The sequence below is a fragment of the Dipodomys spectabilis genome, unplaced genomic scaffold, assembly GCF_019054845.1.
Source record: "Dipodomys spectabilis isolate Male_0828 unplaced genomic scaffold, ASM1905484v1 ptg000273l, whole genome shotgun sequence".
NCBI lineage: Eukaryota > Metazoa > Chordata > Mammalia > Rodentia > Heteromyidae > Dipodomys > Dipodomys spectabilis.
In genome coordinates this window covers 5207813-5224723 of record NW_024870950.1, presented here as the reverse complement: position 1 = coordinate 5224723, position 16911 = coordinate 5207813, and the positions used below count along the sequence as shown (strand labels likewise).

At 39.2% G+C, this 16911-nt stretch overlaps 1 protein-coding gene across 2 annotated transcripts in view; it reads left to right on the top strand.

The window, feature by feature from the left end:
* The window catches only part of Hydin (HYDIN axonemal central pair apparatus protein), a 236973-nt gene that overhangs the window by 38203 nt on the left and 181859 nt on the right, over window positions 1-16911 (top strand). For both annotated transcript variants that reach the window (XM_042700777.1, XM_042700776.1), the window contains exons 7-8: window positions 165-366; window positions 7825-8008. In XM_042700777.1, coding sequence (XP_042556711.1) covers window positions 165-366; window positions 7825-8008 — 386 coding nt within the window. The remainder of the gene's footprint in view (window positions 1-164; window positions 367-7824; window positions 8009-16911) is intronic.

Sequence of the window (16911 nt, the reverse complement as noted above, 5' to 3'; positions counted from 1 at the left end):
TATGTAAGTTTTCTGTTCATGTATAATCTTCAGATTAATGGAATAATGGGGACAATGAAATATCTAATGCTTTCATTATGCCTAACTTCAGGTTGGAAAAAAAATAGATTATGAGTATCACTGTAGAATAAAACGTCAAGTGTTTGTACTTTGTTAATTTCCAGGTGAAACTGTATTTGTCTGTCTCTATGGAGCTGCCATAGACATGAATATACGGCTGGACAAAAATTCTTTGATCTTGGAGAAAACCTATATAACTCTGGCCAGTCAGCGGACTATCACAATTCACAACAGCAGTAACATCATTGCCCATTTCCAGTGGAAGATATTTGCTACCCAAGAAGAGGAGAATGGGGAAAAGCATAGGTTTGTAACAAAAACCCCTTACATGAAGCAACAGAGGATGAGGAAGCTCAGTTATATAAGAAAAAATCAGTCACTTTTTTTTTTTACCAGTCATGGGGCCTGAACTCTGGGCCTAGACTCTGTCCCTCAGCTCTTCAGCTCAAGGCTAGTGCCCTACTACTTGAGCCACAGCATCACTTCCAGCTTTTTCTGCTTATGTGGTGCTAAGGAATGGAACCCAGCACCTCATGCATGCAAGGCAAGCACTCTACCACTGAGCCATCTTCCCAGCCCAATCAGTGACTATTATAGTAGGTTTCTAAGTTCCCTTTGGGAACTGCTTATCTAAAGAATCAAGGCAAGTTTCCAGGGCTCACACTTGTAATCCTAAAATACTCAGGAAGCTGAGATCTGAAGATCATGATTCAAAGCCAGCATGTTCAAGGAAGTCTGTGAGACTCTTTCCTCCAATTAAGTACCAAAAAGCTAAAAGTGAAGCCATGATTCAAGTGTTATACACCAGCTTTGACTGAAAAAGTTCAGGGACATGTAGGCCAAGTTCAAGCCCCAGTCCTTGGGCTTGAATCTAAGCTGAGTAAGCCATGTGGAATGAAATGTTTTCCATTCTGGGTGTATCTCAACCTGGTTATCATTTAACAGTAATGGAACTCCTCCTAGACTTTTAAAAACCAAATATATCACTCTTCATAGTTTTTCCCAAATGAATCTACCTATATGTAACCCCAACCGAATTGACTAGCTTTCATAAAGAGTTTCTGAAAATAACCTATTTTGGGGTGTCACTAATATAAATTTACTTCAGTGAAAAGCTATTTCCAAGAAATAGGATGAGGAAAATGAAGGACTTAGATATAATGACTTTATATTATTAGTTTTAGTATCATCGCTCCATCTTTGCAAACTATAATTTAATAATGATTTCTTACTGGTATCTTTAATATTCTACTTTTTGTAAAAAAAATGATACTTCAGGCAATGGGAGAAATTATTATAACGTAAAACCAGATGGTTTTTAACTAATCTCATCACTGTTAAATTTTGAATATTTCTTTTTTATTGCACCCATCCTTTCTTCTTTTAAACTACTATTTCATTTTTATCTTCTTCCACCCTCTCTGAATACTTTTTTTTGCTGCTTTCATTGGAATTTATCTCAGCCTTTTCTATGTGCCTCTCCATTTCCATTAAAGATTAGCCCTGGGAAGCTTCAAAGCTTTGTTTAAAACCAAGTTAGGATAGGATAAAAATAAAAGCCTTCGGTCCATGGAAACCAGGCAGAAATCCCCCAGTGCGCTGTCCCTAATTGAATCAGAAGAAGCTATGACAATGACAGGGAACAGTGAGCCAGATGCTTTGTCATTTACACAATGAACTTTAATCACAGCATCGCCACTGTGCCATCTTTAAAAAGTGAGGGAAGAAAAACCTTTTCCTGCCTCCAAACTCCATTTAGCCTTATGGTTTAGAAATGTCAGTGGTTTAAAAATCAGGAGGAAACACCACTCATCCACTGCTTCGTTTGTCCTGATTCCACAGCTGATGGGTACTAACTGGCAATCAGAACAGCCTCATCAAGTGAGAGTATCAAATCAAGAAAGTTAAGCAGCAGCATGAACAGGTTTTTTTCAGTATCATGCTGTCCTGTGCACATAACCTTATGGTGGAAATGATGTATATGCTAAGAGGAGATACAGCTTTAATTTCAGCTATGTGTCTTTGTAACTGTATGTAATATGTGTCTGTTGCCATGCCAATATCCAAGAAATATTTAAAGGAGTTAATTTCCACAGTTAAACTTATGAAAAATAAGAAGCAATCATATTAGAGCTGTCAAACCATAGAGAAAATAATTTCAACCCAATGTGGCTGGACATTTTTCCTCCACTTCATTTTTTCCTTACACCCACGCTGTAATATTGTCTTTCATTCTTCTTTCTTGTGTTTTTTTGATTTTTCTCTCTTGCTCTTTCTGTGCTATTTCTTACATTCCTTTTGTGACAAGGGGACAATAGAGTATAACATCTTTATAACCTGTATGGAAAGTGTAGGGTCATGGCCTTCTTTTAAACCATGAACTTGAAAACTTGTTTTAGATTGCTGAGAATACCTTTCTTTGCTTTCACTTTGGGTAACATATGGCAATGTAATTCATGTTTCCCAGAAGTAGACTGGTTTATCCAAGTAAAAAGTTGTTGAATGCCATGCCCTTCTTTCCCTCCTTCCTGTCTCCTGAGTGTCAGATGCCTAGGGACAACTGGAGTCATGAAGATCTTTTATGCCTGATCCTTTTTTTGCCCACCAGTGGGCTCTTGGCTCTCCTCTCTCTCTTGTTCTTTGAGACTTTACTAGCATGCATCAATTTTCATCTTATTTACCCTGGATTCTTGTCTTTGTGTAACTGCCACGAGATTCCCAGTCTCTTGAAAGGCAAAGCTATTTCAAAGCAGTTTATACCTTACTAAACCCTGAGTTCCTGTCTGTATAACTGTCCCTCTGCAAGGGGAGGTGCTCTTACAATGACTGTGGGCCTCTTCTTTCATGTCACAAATTGTCAGGTTGTGTCTTAGGTAGCACATTAGTAGCAGAGGAAGCAGAATGTTCTGTGACAGCATGCTTAGGGGCAGATGTCTGCCCATAGCTAAAATGCAGCAGCAAGATCTTTAGCCAATGAGATAAATCCTCACTAGTGGCCCCTGGCAAGGCCAGCACAGCTATTCTTGGCTAGGACCTTTGGATGACTCTCTTGCACCTACTAAGGAACAGCTTCTTCCTTTTCTTCTTTCCCTTCAACAGCTCTGTAGTTAAAAATGAAGAGAAGCTAGGTGCCAGTGGTTTATGCCTATAATCCTAGCTACTCAGAAGAATGAGATCTGAGGATTGTGATTTGAAACCAGCCAGGCAGAAGAAGTCTGTGAGACTGTCATTTCCAATTAACCACCAAAAAGCTGGAAGGGGAGCCATAGTGGTATAGCACCAACTTTGAGTGAAAAACACAGGGAATATCTTGTAGGTCCAGAGTTGAAGCCCTAGTATGGGTGCATGCACATGCACACACACTCACACTCATCCAATGTAGAAGGAAAGATGAGCCTTGTTCCTGTATTTGGAACCAAGAAAGAGCATGTTCTAAGTGTGTGATGCATAGTCTGAGACTGGAATTTCCCTTTTCGTCCCACCAAGGACCTAAGATTTAATAAGTTCAGACTCTCAGGTGAGACTCATGAGGCTTTCCTCAGCTTCTCCAGTTATAGTGCCTTAAAGGGGAGGCATTTATTCACAGGTTCTGAGACTTGTTCAAGAATGTCCAAGGCTTTCACAGATGCCTCCCCTCCTGTTTCTTGTCCACCAGCACCTTGATGAACAAAGGAGTGGGTATCTATTCTCCTCATGGAGAAATTTCTGCCCCAGGAAGCTCTGTTCCTTTCTGGCAGTTTATCATTTCCAGTTGAGGAAGGATGACCTTCCTCTCCATTGGTAGAAACCAAGGACATATGTCAGGTTTGGAAATATAGACTATTTCCTGGCACCTACCTCCAGCAATGAAGAAGTCTCCTTTGGTAGGAAGAAGTTCTGGACTTTAACTTTGTTTTTATTCTTTTAAAAAATCTGGGATTAGAAACAGGGACCTTTAAAAATTACCTTTTTGTTCTATTTCTTGATGTTTTTCTGGAACTGGCAAAAAATTAATCTCTTCAGAAAGAAGCTGTGTTCATCCTTTCTGCCACAACCTTTCCAAGGGATTTTTTAAACACTCTGCAAGAACTTTTCATACTCATGCTCATCACGTTTACTGTATTCAGAATTTTGGCCTGAGTTTTTAAGGATTTGTGCTCTTTTCTCCAGCAGGGTCAAAGCCATTGTCTCAAAAGCAGGTGGCTCTGATTCTAACTACGTGCTGTACAAGATCTCCCTGAATCCTCAATGGAGCTCGCACAGTGGTTAGCATGAATTTATTCTACAGAATTCAGATAGGACATGGCACATTTCTGTAGCTGCATCTGTTTTAATTGGATTTTGAATCTACCACCTGAGTTGTAGTAAATTCAATCTCCGTTGTGTTTGGCAGCCTGTTACCTTCTCTAGGGTATACAAAAATCTAAAGACTGAAGTAGAAAATGATAAATAGGAAGAGAACCGCTAGTCATTGGTTTGTAACAATCATCATAACAGTTCTCATTGTCCTGGGCTACCTGGACTGGCCTATACTTGATGTCTAAAGATGATGGTGTGTGTGGCCATCAGACCATTTGCAAAAATGGGTATGTTCATGGTTATACTGAAAGACAAGGTTGGTTATTTTCTTATGCTTTCTGATGAGCTATTTCCACTTTGTGAGGGAAAGAGTTATAGCTATCATCACGACCGGATGGTGATGTCATAGACTTAGATATATGCCAGCCCAAATTAGAGTCAAATTAGCTGAAGGCTGAAGTTTCAATGGCTCCAGTTCTTCATTAGATCAGAGAGAAAGATACCTCCTGTTCCATCCACCATTACCTTCCCCTCACTTTACTGTAGCTTTTTTTAAAATATAATTTTATTGTTATTATTAAGGCTTTGTACAGAGGGGTTACCATTTCATAAGTCAGGTAACGAATACACTTCTTTTTTATTTATTGTTTTTACAGAGGTGATGTACAGAAGTTGTTACATTTATTTGAGTCAGGTAATGAGTGCATTTCTTTTTGGACCATATTACTCCTTCCTTCACTTTCTCCTAGTTTTACCATGGCTTTTATTGACTTAGAGTCAGAACAGTATTGGACAAAAGCAGTGAACTTTTGTGTTTTGTTTCTAGGTAGGAAGATTGAGTTAATTATACTCCTCCATCCATGTAATATTATCATCCTTCCTTCACACTAAGCATTTTATTTATTTTCTTGCATCCCACATTCCATTAATTCTTCCAAAAGATAATATTGTAATACATTAATGTGTATATTGTTACGTGAATCTGTTTTGTGAAATAGACATTGCTCTGGGAGATAGTAAAATAAATAGATGCCTTATTTGCATTCAGATGTCTCCTTTTCAGTAGACTCCATGTATTAAGATGGGTTTTTGTTGCTGTGTGTGCATTTAATCCATTGCTCTGACACCTACAGACTATTCTCTGTTGTAGACCCACACATTTTTTCTGTGATTCTTCAGCCAAAACACTGGCTCATGTAAGTGCTTGCATGTTAGGCTAACCTGGAAAAATCTGCACTGCCTCAATCTCAGATTAACTTTTATTAATCTGTAATAGAAAATTTTATTACAAATTGGAATTACTTTGCACTTTACATTTTGTAATCTGCTTTTTCATTTTAAAAGTATTTCTGGCCTTTGAAAACACTGGTAAACCTGGGCATTAGTGGCTCATGCATAATCCTAACTACTCAGAAAGCTTAGATCTGGGGATCATGGTTCAAAGCCAGCCCCGCCAGAGAAGTCTATGAGGCTCTTATCTCCAAATAACCAAGAAATAGCTGGAAGAAGAGGTGTAGCTCAAGTAGTACAGCACTAGCCTTGAGTGAAAATGCTAAAGAACAGCACCCAGGCCCTGAATTCAAGCTCCACTACTAGCACACACACACAAATAAGTAGTCTTATTTAATATTATTTTAACAACAACTTATTTTTCCATTGGTATAAATGTATCATAAGAGACTGTAGCAGGTTGATTAACATTCAGGGATTAAAACTATAAAAGACCCATGTTGAATTTCGGGCTTATTCTTTCAGTGTAACCTGTGAGTTGAGACAAGAATCCTAATCCTTCTGAACCCCTGTTTTAGCATCTGTAAAGTGGACCAATGACAATCATAGTAATTATCTAGGATAGTGGTTGTGAGCATTAAATTATATGATGACACATAGGAAGGGTTCAGAAAGTACCCAGTAGCTATAATATTTATGATTCTCATTTAACCAACTTTTCAATATCTTACATCAAATTTACCTACTTTATTTGGTATCAACCCCAAAGTTTAGTATACAGCATTATAGCTGTGTCTTTGTTTATATCCATGATTCTTTCTTGAGAATTTTATTCCTGCAAGTGGAATTTATTCCTGCAAGTGAAATTTGTTGTTTTAAAGGGTATATAATTTTATGTCTTTTAGATACCTGTAAAATAACAAAATAAAAGAACTAGATTCTTTTCTTTTGAGCTGATTTAATTTGCCCCACTCTGCCAGCAGTATAGAAAGTCTGCAACTGGTTACCTTGGACACTGCTTCCTACCCAGCAATCAGAAGGAAGCCCATAATGCTTTTTTCCTTGGAAGCAGGACACACTGAATCCATTTCTTTGACTTTTTATGCTGTGTAGCCAAAGGACTCTGAATACCAAAGTTATTAAAACAAAGCCTGTGGTTTACATGAAGTCATTTAGAAAGAGTTGGGACTGGGACAAGAATTCAATGACCTTAGATTCCTATTCAGTCCTCACATGTTAAATATGCCTGTCACCACTGGTTAGAACAGTATGAAGCTTGGAATAGGGTCACATATCCTGGAGGAGGTACAATCTGGCCCACAAAATTCAGGTGGAAGCTGAGATGTTGAGGGGGAGTTGGAAAGGCTACTTTTCAGATTGATCATGTGGATAACAAGAGCTAGGTAGAGAAGAAGAGGCATGCTTGAGGTGTAGCTTAAGCACGATGTAGCTTAGCAGTTTAGCAGTTACCTATGGTTGACCTAGGGCTAAAACCAGTATTGATAAGAATGCCTGTTCTTTCTCAGGAACTAAATCAGGTCCTGGATTCATTTAACCCTCTTTCCTTTGATGGAGGAGCTCTACTCTTCCTATCTCTATGATATATGGGCTTAGCCAGAATTAGGTAACTCCCCAAATTGCAGAGCTATAAATAGATCATAAAAAATCAGTATCTAATGAAGGGATGGGAAGGGGAAACAAAGCAGGCTACAATGCTTGATACGAAATGTGCTCATTATCTTACTCATGTAATTGTAACCCCTCTGTACAGTATTTTCACAACAAAAATATATTACAAAAAAATCAGTATCTAAACCTAGTCCTTGTGAACCCCTAACTCTATTCCCTAGATAGCTAACAACTAAGAAAGCATTAAAACTAAGCAAGTTTAACTGGAACAAAATCATCCTCGCAGTATAAGAGGCAAGGTAGATGTTAAATATTTTAAAAGCAGCCGGGAAACACAATTACCTAAAAGAAAATATTTGTCTAGATACATAAGGAGTCAAGAATAAACAAATGGGCCTTCTGTAAGGGGAAGAATCCCAAGAGGACTCCTGGAAGGAAGTGACTAAAGATGAGCGACCTTGGGCTTGAGTAGTGAGTACAAGGTCACCCTGCTAGTATGTTACAGACTTGGGGCCTGGAGGGATCACCCTCAGGTAAAGGACCAAGGACATTTCCAGAAGGAGGTATGGTACAAAATTCTTCATAGAAGTACCAAAAGGAAACTCATATTTCCTATGTTTTCTTTAGGGTCTGTGATGATCTGAACAAAGAAGAAAAATGTGAAACTGATGCATTTCTTGAAGAGTGCATTATTGATCCTTCACTCCGAGAACGTCTTTCCATTCTCTCTCGTACCTTTGAGAATCAAAGGAGGCGGGTTCAGGGAGATAGCATGCTCTTCCTGAATAACATTTTCACAATTGAGCCCCTGGTGAGTACATAAATGAAATCAAGGCACTCAGTAAACACAAATGGGAATTGAGGGCTGTTTTGGTGACAGTCTTCCCTCTGGGACTGACATAGTGAGTTCTGAGAAAGCAGAGACTCTATCCAAAGGGCTTCATCATCAATGTGAGATGTCAGATGAAGATTAGGAGTGAGCATAGAATGCTTACAGGTCACACTTCCTGTCACCTGTCACCTGTCACCAAGTTACCATACTTCCTATGAACTTTCTATTTTGTATCACTTGGATATGTACTATCTTAAACAGCCCCACAAGATATAATTAGAACATGAAGAAGGAGTCTAATGCTAATAATTTTGAGATACATAGGGTTGCCATTTGGAAGGTTTGCTGTGAGACTTTGGGAAGGCTTAAATATGTTAGTATATTCTGTAACCCTCTGAAGTACTTTCGCTTCAGAGACCTCTTATGGATCTGATGTTATGCGGGTCCCTTTGTGTGAATCATTAGGGAAGACTAAAAAATATAGTAGTGCTCAAGATGGAACCATTATCACAAGTGAAGAAGTGAGAGAAAGATTCCTCAAAGAGCCTTGAGCTTGGTCTTGCAGGACAGACAAGACTTTCAGAGAACAAAATTGTAGATGTGCCTGGAATGGTTCACTCAAGGCTTCAGGAGTAGATCAGTTTGCCTGCAGTGAATACTCAAGCAAGGAAATAATGTTGGAAATGTGAGTTGAGGTCAAACCTCCTGCCAAATCCAAACATTGTCCAGGGCTCAGCTAAGCAGAAGGATCCTCAGTTATAATGGGTTAAATCAGGGTGAGGACCAAAGTGAAAAATAAGTTAAGTATAGGAATATGGAAAAGGTCAGGAAAAAGTCAGAAAGAAATTACTGGAAAAAGCATTCCAGTGGCTGAGCTGTGCTAAGCAGGGAAGAACTAGTCCTGATAATCTCAGATATGTCAAGGTCCACCCCATTCAAGCTTCTTCACAGCCAGTAGTGGAGAGGCAGGCTAATGATTTCTCATCCTGTTACTCTTGCTTTCTGGAGGTGGATGGTGTGAAGGTCATAAATGTGGTGGTCAGGGAGAGTTGGATGGGAGACCCACAGAGAAGTCTTGCCCATGTCCAAGTTCAAAGTAGAAAGATAAAATTACCTCAGATTCTGATCATCTCATGCATCTTCCCATAACCAAACTCCATCATGGAGATGTACATGGAAACAATGTCCACGATGACCATACTAACTTACATTTCCATTCCCACACATACTGTAAAACGTGGCCTTCAGTGTGCTGGTGAACCCAGATAAAAGCTGAATTTAGCATTCTTTGTCACAAGGCATCTTTTTCCCATTACAAAGAAAAACATTTTCTTTAAGTAGTAATAAGCAGAAATGGTACTTTTCTAAGTGAAACTGACTTGCTTACTTTATATAAGAAAAAGATACCACTGTAATAGGAATCTGTGAAGTTAATTTTACATTAGAACTGGTCTTCATGGAGTCGGTAATGATTTCTGTCTTTTCCATACACAGTTCAGTTTTTGTTTTTTTAATTGCATTTGTTAATTGGTTCTTGACAATTTTTGCAAAATGAAAATGAAGACAGAAAACTTCCCTAGTATCTTTCACCAGTAATTCAGATCGAAACAGCAAATCTTACTGTCAGATATGGTGACATAATTTCCAATTCTAATTGCTAAGGTATATTAATGGGTTTCACTGTGACATTTCTTTTTTTTTTTTCTTGGGGGGTCTGGTAGTGGGGCTTGAACTCTGGGCCTGGGTGCTGTCCCTCAGCTCTTCAGCTCAAGGCTAGCACTATACCACTCGAGCCTCAGCACCACTTCTGGCTTTTTTTTTCCTTTTGCTTATGTGGTGCTGAGGAATCGAACCCAGGGCCTCAGGCTTGCAAGGCAAGCGCTCTACCACTGAGCCACCTTCCCAGCCCTCACTGTGACATTTCTATACATGCAAATGTCATGCTTGAGTCATACCCACTTTCCCAAATTGCTCTCCTTTATGGCTAAATAATACTCTATTAAGTATATTGACAATATTTTCTTTATTCATTCATTCACTGATGGGCACTTTGGACAATTCCCATAGCTTGTCATTATGAATATGCTGAAATAAGCATAAGTATGCAGGTATCTCTTACGTATGTTAACTTTATTTTCTTCAAGTATATACCCAGGTGTGGTATAGCTAAATAATATGGTAGTTCTATTTCTAGTTTCTGAGGAACCTCCATATTATTTTTTCATACCAGCTGTATTAATTTACATTCCCATGGTGAATTGTTAAAGTTAGATCTCCTTCCACTCCTCTTTCCATTTAAAGATCCTGATCATTTTATAAAAACTTAGTTCTTACTCATGAATGCAATACAATATTACCTTGTAAACTAATCTTGAAGGTATTGGATAGGAAAAATTCCACCTTTTCTATAGCTTCTCAACAGAGTTTATTTTGTTTTGCTGCTACTGGGATTTGAACTCAAGGCTTTTTACTTGCTTGGCTTGCTTGCTTGGCTAGTGCTTTACCCTTGAATCAGCCTGGCTTTTTGCTGGTTATTTTGGAGATGGAGACTTGTGGACCTTTCTGCCTATGCTAGCTTTGAGTTGTGATCCTCTTGACCTCATCCTCCTTAGTACTAGGATTACAGGTATGGAACCACTGGTGCACAGCTAACACAATGTACTTTTTGCCCTTGAGATCTTAGCATTCTGATGTGTGTAAATGAATGCTACAGTAGTCTCAGACAAGAGATTCAAGGAGAATTTAGAGTATCCAGTAGACAGGATACTGGAAAGAAAGGTAAAGTTGAGTTAAACAGAAAAGGAAGAGAATGTTTACAGCTGGGAAAACTATGAAAACAGCAACAACAAAAGGCTTCATTGGTTCATGGCAGGTTACATGACTATGGGCAGAAGAGCTTTCTTGGTTAAGAAGGAGAACAAAGTGTGTCTGACTACCAGATTTAGCCCACAGCCCACTGTCTCCTACTGTACTTTTCTGAAGACAATAGATCTTAGAGATAGTAATGAGAGTTCTTTGCAAAAAGGTGTGCTCAAATAAATTTTGGGGAAAATGTTTCAAGAGAAGTTGATTCTGTAAGGGGTAGAGTGCTTGTATCTCTTTGGATCTGAACTGGATGTGGGAGAGTATGATGTCTTTGGTAGAGATTGGCAAGTCAGGAGCCCTAGTTTAAACCCTTGCTTTGCCAATGACAAGTGATCTTAAAGTACTCATTCTGATCTCCTTTGGCTTCATGTGCCTTGGACTTAGAAACAGTAAACATTGGGAATAGGTTGCTCATATGTGTTTTTTTGGTTTTGGTTTGGTTTGGTTTTGTCAGGTGTGTGGCTTGAACTCTGGGCCTGGGCACTATCCCTGAGTGCTTCAACTCAAGGTGAGTGCTCTACCACTTGAGCCACTGTGCCACTTCCAGTTTTCTGGTGGTTAATTTGAGATAAGAGTCTCAAGGATATTCCTGCCTGGGCTGGCTTTGAGCCGTATTCCTTAGATCTCAGCTTCTTCTTTTTTTTTTTTTTTGCCGGTCATGGGGCCTGAACTCTGGGCCTGGGTGCTGTCCCTCAGCTCTTCAGCTCAAGGCTAGCGCTCTACCACTAGAGCCACAGCGCCACTTCCGGCTTTTTCTGTTTATGTGGTGCTGAGGAATCGAACCCAGGGCCTCATGCTTGCAAGGCATGCACTCTACCGCTGAGCTACCTTCCCAGCCCCCTAGATCTCAGCTTCTTGAGTAACTAGGATTATAGGCATGCACCACCAGCACCTGGCATGCTTTTTGTTTTTTGTTTCTTTTTTTTTCTTTAACTCACAAAACATGATTCCTCAATTTTGGACGAGGCTTTGAGCCCCTTTAGACCAAGAAATATTTTATTATCATTGGTACCCAGTTTCTAGTCCAGTGTTGTTAAGTGGATGAATGAACAAATGAACTAACATCAATCCATTAATTATAGTGAGTTTGCCTCTGACTGTGTTGAATTCCAGATGACTACAGATGTCCAGAGAGCTTTGGAAATACAGTACTAAACTGTGGGAAGGGTTTTAGGACCAAAGACAAGATTTGTGAGTGTCCTGTGGAAGTCTTTATTGCAGCCACAAAAAGCATGAAATCCCAAGAGGGAGCAAAAAAGGAAAAGTACAGAGTATACAAGAGGGCCTCTAGCACCACCCCCCACCCCTAGAAGCTCTGGAAAGAGAGGAGAAATGAGGGCTTCATAGAAAAGGACCAAAGAGAGTTCTTTCTACATCTATCATGCCTCATTCTGCATCATTTTCTGCTGAAGGTCTCTTCTGAATCTCGCTCACATATCAGGTCACTGGTGCCAAATGGCTGCCACTTAATTTCTGATAGTTGAGCTCTGCATTGGTGATTTGTTTTCCCCCCCCAATAGTACTATTCCTTTTAATAAGCAAGCTTTTGCTATGAAACATAAAAGATTAGAAAGCAGCATTACCAACTGATCAAATAATGCATCTTAGTTGTACCTTCTGTAAAATCGAACAAAATACAAGGTGGATGCAGAGGCTCCAGGACTACTTTGCTTTCTGATGGCCTCTTTAGCCTCTGTTGTCCACTGAGGAAGGATATCATCTTCAAATGAAGTAAATTTAAAAGAGAGACAGGAGGGGAAACTGCTACCAGAAGTTCTGGAAAGAAATACAAGTACATACATACATATACATACACACATATATACATATGTATATACATACATACATACATACATACCTATTTTCTTAGGTCTACACTGATTTCTTCAACTGCATCAGCTAAAGCAAAGGTTAGTGTAGTCCTGGTTGTGTTCTCTGCATATTGAACATCTTATGGGAACATTGTTCCTATTTCAGAGACTCTTCCAATTTAAAGCTAGGAGATTCAATATCAAAAGATCAATCCTGCTCCTAATTTCCAGGAGGTGGTTATGGGTCTGAATTTTAATCACATTGCATTGATATGACCATATTAGAAGTGATTTGACTCTCTGCTGGGGGAATGACAAACCAAAGACTTTAGAACTTCCAAGTTTCCTCTCCATTTCTCCACCTGTCCACAAATGGGCCACAGGATTTGCCCATTGTCTCAGAAAACTTCTCATTGTGCTTATCATTAAATGTGGCCACAAAAATGACCACCAGGATTCAAGACCAGAGGCACAGTTGCTCAAACCTTATGGAGTTGGAGTTGGGCATCTTCTGTGCTGATGGAGCTGCAGAGCCCCCGGCTTGTTTTGTCTTCTACTTCCTGATTATCTAGGCAGAGGGAGGCTGGAAGCCATGTTACTCACAGAGAGCTGGGACTTTGTCTTTTGAGAGACTCTGAAAGGTTGATTGGTAAAGAAAGGAGGATATCAAGAACCTAGAGTGACCTCAGGACAGAGGTGTGTGTGTGTGTGTGTGTGTGTGTGTGTGTGTGTGTGTGTGTGTGTGTGTGTGTGTGTGTGTGTGTGTGTGTGTGTGTGTGTGTGTGTGTGTGTGTGTTGTGTATGTGTGTTGTGTGTTATATACTGGTACTAGGCTTGAACTCAGGGCCTGGGTGCTGTCTCTTAGCCTTTTGCTCAGGGCTGGCATTCCACTACTTGAGCCACAGCTCCACTTCTGGTGTTTTGGTGGTGAATTGGAGATAAGAGTCTCACTGACTTTCATCCTTGGGCTAGCTCCAAACCTTGATCTTCAGGACTCAGCCTCTGGAGTAGCTAGGATTATTGGTGTGAGTCATTAGCACCTAGCCTGGAAATGTTTTGTTTTGTTGCTTTTATAAATTTTTACTTGATAATTTGTTGATATTCTAAAAGCAACTGGAGTAGTTGTGTAGTCATTATATCATATGGTGATAATATTTACATCAAGTTTATCATATGTAAATTCTTTGGATAATATCTTGGAGTACAAATGCCATGAAGCCTCAGATTTTCTATTTATTTCTTACCTAGGGAAGGCACTGGGTTCTGTAGAACAATGATTATTTGCCAAGCCACCTGCTTCCATATGTTTGTTTTTTCTCTCTCTCCTTGGAAAGGAACTGCAAAATTGAGTCTATTATGTATGTTTGTGCCTTCCAGAAAAGCAAGTCGAATTGGCTACTTTCAGAAATATAATATTCTATTGTACTAGATGGACCCTGGCTGTACAGAATTTTGACAATCTCATTCTGTTATTTCCTCTGCTCTGTCTCTGGGGTACTCTGAAAGAAAGAGATTCAAAGACAAAACCACAGCTCTGAAAATTGAGAGGCAAAAGAATATCACAGGGCAAAAAGAGAGAATTAAGCTTTTCCCATCTACCAGGCACCTAGGAATCCTCTGAGAAATCACAGCACAGATGTGCTGGCCTTGTCTATGAACCCTGATGCTGCTGGCTCAGGTCACACTTTGAAGATGCAGCAATTTTCCAAATATTGAATACTGATATTTTCTCCAAAAGAAAAGGCCTGAAAATTTAAAGGCATTTGCCCAGACTGGCCTAGCTGATTGACTAACTATTGGGGAGCTGAGAAAACAACCCTACTTCTTTCTCTTTACCAGGTATCTACTCCAAAGAAAACTTCATCCATTGTCCCCAGTGAAGCTTATGCTTCATTTCATTGAGCCTTATAAAGGAAGTGAAACATAATAATTTCTTTATTACCATGTAAGTAATAGTAAACCATGCTTTGTTGGCATCTAAGCCCACAGCAAACGTGCTGTTCTAGCAATTCACACTGATAGCTCAGCTCAAATTTAGTCTACTTTCTTTTTCCCCATTTGGCATACCATGTGAGCTCAGCAGAACCAGATTGGGTAGAAGCCCAGATGGCTACCAAAGAAGGAAGACCTAGCTTTTTCCTGCAGATCCCAGCCACTTCTTGTACCATTAGCCACGAGTCACATTGCAAACGTGGGAGCTGACTCTTGGAAATGGATACCAGGAAGGAGAATGGAGGACAAGGATCTGCTGAGAACAAACTGTCCTTGACAAGTCATAGCTTCTCTGTTGATACAGTTTTTCCCCATTCCCCAGCCTCTGTTCTTTAGGATTGTCCTTCAAGGTCTTTGTGCTCAACCTCACTTTTTGCAATTGCGTAGGCACATTCAGTATTATATTGGAGAATCTGTGTGGCTAGAAGCCCTAGAAAAATCTTAGGAACATCAAGGTTCTTCTTGGCTCATTAAATTAGTTAACACCCATCCTTACTGGAAAAGACACATTTTTGTGTGCCCCAAAGAAAGGCATGGACATCATATACCACTATATCTGCTTTATAAAGCCTAATGAAATCTTCACTGTACTTGCAATGGAGGTGAGAACAAGAGAAAAATGTGCTTTTTGTGATGCTTCCTCTGGCAGATGGACAAATCTTAGTACCTTCTCTTAGAAACTGTTATGATCATTATGTTGAGAATCATAACTTTACCTGATTCAGTGGACATACAGAAACAGAAAAAAATCTCTTTCTGTGTCATGTGTCAGTTTAATTTTTATTTCTCACTGATAATTAGTTTATTTTTCATTTTTGGAACTTCCATTTATTTTCCCATTTTTCTTTCAAACAACTGGTATATTCTCCAAATGATATCAAAGAAAGCCATAATTTCTCTCATTGATATGGAACCTTTGTGAATAATAGAATAGGTTATAATGATTAATAGATTATTAATGATTTTTATTCTTGCTATGCATTGATAGGACTTTGGCTTTGAGAGTATATTTTCAGTTCTCAAGGATAATTCTTCCTGTTCCCCCGCCCCCCCTTGTCCTCCTCATCCTCTTCTTACTGTTTTTCCTGTTACTCCTTCTGCTTCTTGTTTTGGAACTATCTCATTACATTTCCCAGGCTGGTCTCAAACTCATAGGCTCAAATGATTGTCCTCCCTCAGATTCCTGAGCAATTAGAAAAATTCTTTATGTTGGTATTGCTCTAATACTTTAAGGGAAATGATCTGAAAATGTTGTTTATGTAGCCAAGAACATCTTCATTTGGGTGAAGCATGATGCAATCCATCAGGTATTATAGCTGCTCTTGGCATCATTATTCCCCTCTCCTGCTGTGAACTGGCTAGGCCTTACTCTTTGCCCAACCAGGTTAGAATCCTAGTGCATTTCTCAAGAGTAGTGACATACTACTGTGGACTACATTTTCTGAAAGAACCTCCTATGAGTCACCTTCCAGAAGTACTTGAACATATGTATACCCAGGGTATCACACTGTGTTCACCAGACAGGAACTGGTGAAAAACAAAGTCTGTGTATCAGTTGTAGTGATTGTAAACTTCTGGCCTTTTGTATGACATTGTGAGAAAGGTGAGGTCTGATCAATTTGTAGTTGGGATGGGGAAGCTGGGGAAAAAATTACTGTAGAATCTTAGCTCTACCACTTATTATTAGTTTTCCCTTGGGTAAGATGTTTTGCTTCTTTTTGTCTCTAATTTCTTATCTTTAAAATTGGAATTAATACTTCTTCATACAATTTTAAGATTGGAACTAAATAATATATACAAACACTTAGAACAATGGTAAGAACAAAAGCTCTTAGTAAATTGTGAAATTATATAATTGTGAAAGTATAATTTAGAGTTAGACAACATTCTAGGCTCTTGACAGATCCCAGACTATGATTGGAAAGTATACCATTGAATAGGGAAACATTTGTATCACTCCTATGGATGGAAATTTCATGTAGCTACTTTAATTAATGTGGGAATTGGGTCATGTTATAAACTTTGAGACATATTGCTTTCCAGATAAGTGAAGTAAAAGCATAAGTAACTCTATTCTTGCACTTGAGTTTTTGATTTGGCAGGATGTTCCTGAAATATCCTTCAAAGGAGTAAAGAAGAGAGGGAAAAAGAAAAAAAATAGAAGAAAAAAAGGAGGAAGGGGAGAGAGATAGAAATGAGTAATGGGGGGCTGGG